Source organism: Austrofundulus limnaeus, unplaced genomic scaffold, assembly GCF_001266775.1.
Source record: "Austrofundulus limnaeus strain Quisiro unplaced genomic scaffold, Austrofundulus_limnaeus-1.0 Scaffold1039, whole genome shotgun sequence".
Lineage (NCBI taxonomy): Eukaryota > Metazoa > Chordata > Actinopteri > Cyprinodontiformes > Rivulidae > Austrofundulus > Austrofundulus limnaeus.
In genome coordinates, this window is record NW_013953441.1 from 61,443 (window position 1) to 63,238 (window position 1,796).

General features: G+C 34.1%; 1 protein-coding gene across 1 annotated transcript in view; it reads right to left on the reverse strand.

The window, feature by feature from the left end:
• The window catches only part of cat (catalase), a gene marked incomplete in the record, with an annotated part of 27,649 nt that extends 27,465 nt beyond the window's left edge, over nt 1-184 (reverse strand). The window contains 1 exon segment of the mRNA XM_014030318.1: nt 74-184. Coding sequence (XP_013885772.1) covers nt 74-139 — 66 coding nt within the window.
• Nucleotides 185-1,796: the final 1,612 nt, after the last annotated feature.

The following is a 1,796-nucleotide window of genomic DNA, read 5'->3' on the forward strand; positions in this document are numbered from 1 at the left end:
TTATTTATTGATTTATTTATTATTTATTGATTTATTATTTATTTATTTAAGTGTTTGAGCAGCTCACACAAACCTGAGAGCTCCTGTTCTCCTTCCATGTCTTCATCTGGTCAGTAGATTTATCTCTGGTCTCAGACATGTCTGCAACACAACAACAGTCCACACACAGTGGAGGAATGTCTTCTTCTCAACACTCTTCCTGGACTTTGTTCCGTTTAGCCCCGCCCCATCCGGCGCCCCTCGTTTCTGATTGGCTGATAGAAGTGAACTGACCTACATTCAGGAAAACACAAACACAAAGCTTAGGTCCAATGGGTAAAAAAAATAATTCTGACTTCAGAGTTCTTATTTATTTATTTATTTATTTCTGTGGTCCACAGTTTTGTAGAATTTGTTTCTAAAACACTGTGTTGTGGTCAGTAAGCCATGGTGCAGAGGGCAAACATGTTTTTTGTTTCTTTTGAAGTTTTTGAATATTTGGTTTATTACAGCAGATTATCTATCCCCAGTCAGACATCTAAAGACTCACTGAGTTTATTTATTTGCAAAAATTGTGTACATAAAACTGAAAGTATCATAAGTAAATAAGTATACTGAGATAAATAATGAAATAAAGTGAATAACCACATTTAGCCAATCAGTTATTTGGTTGGAACAAACCCTTCAATCTTAGATCACTGCTGTTCAGATACAGAGTTGTGTGTCCACGGCCTACCCCAGTTACCACTACTGTGCATGTGTGTCAGTGACAGAAAGGCAGACGTGGCAGTGGAAGGTGTCAAAGCAGTTTGGAGAGAAAAACAAAGTAAAGAACAACAAAAAACGATTAATCGATTATTAAATTAGTCATCGATTATTTTAATAATCAATTAGTCATTGATTAATCGATTAATCGTTGCAGCCCTATTGTAAAGTAACTAAGTACAAATACTTTGTTACTGTACTTAAGTAGAAACATTGATTATCTGTACTTTGATTGAGTAATTATTTTTCAGTGTACTTTGTACTTTTACTCAATACATTTTTACACAATTATCTGTACTTTCTACTCACTACATTTTTTAAAAAGGTAAGAAGTAGAAAGTTGTTACTCCTATTTTATTCTGAGTTGTTATTACTTAAAAAATACTATCCTGATAAATTGTGTCTCCTGGATAGAGTGAATTTAATTGTGTTTGGATGAGAAGTATAAATATATATGGAGCTAAATTGGGGTCATATGTTTTGTTCAAAATAACAAAATTTGAAAATGAAAAAATAATTTTGAAAATGAAAAATATATATATAACCTCTAATGAGACATTTATTGGACTGAAAACATTCCACTCATAGCTGGTGGTTCCTGAATGCAACACCTTGTCCAGCCTGCTGTCAATCATGATTCTGCACCGCCTGCCATCTGAGGCCCCGCCCACCACGTTAAATCAGGGTCATAACTCTGAAACTGAAAATAAGAAGTTTGAAACTGAAAAAAAAAATTTTGAAACTGAAAAAAATATTTGAAACTGAAAAGACAAGATGTTTGAAACTTGTCCAGATTGGAATGCATTGTTTTTTAGTTTCAAATATTTTTTAAAATTTCAAAATTATTTTTTCCTTTTTTAATTTTTTTTTATTTTGAACAAAACATATGACTCCATTTTAGCTCCATACGTTTCCTGATGAAGCACAAGCTTGTCGTATAGTTAGCACACTGCATTCTCTTAGCCATCCATCCATCCATCCATCCATCCATCCATCCATCCATTTTCTTCCACCTATCCGGGGTCGGGTCGCGGGGGCAGCAGCTTCAGAAG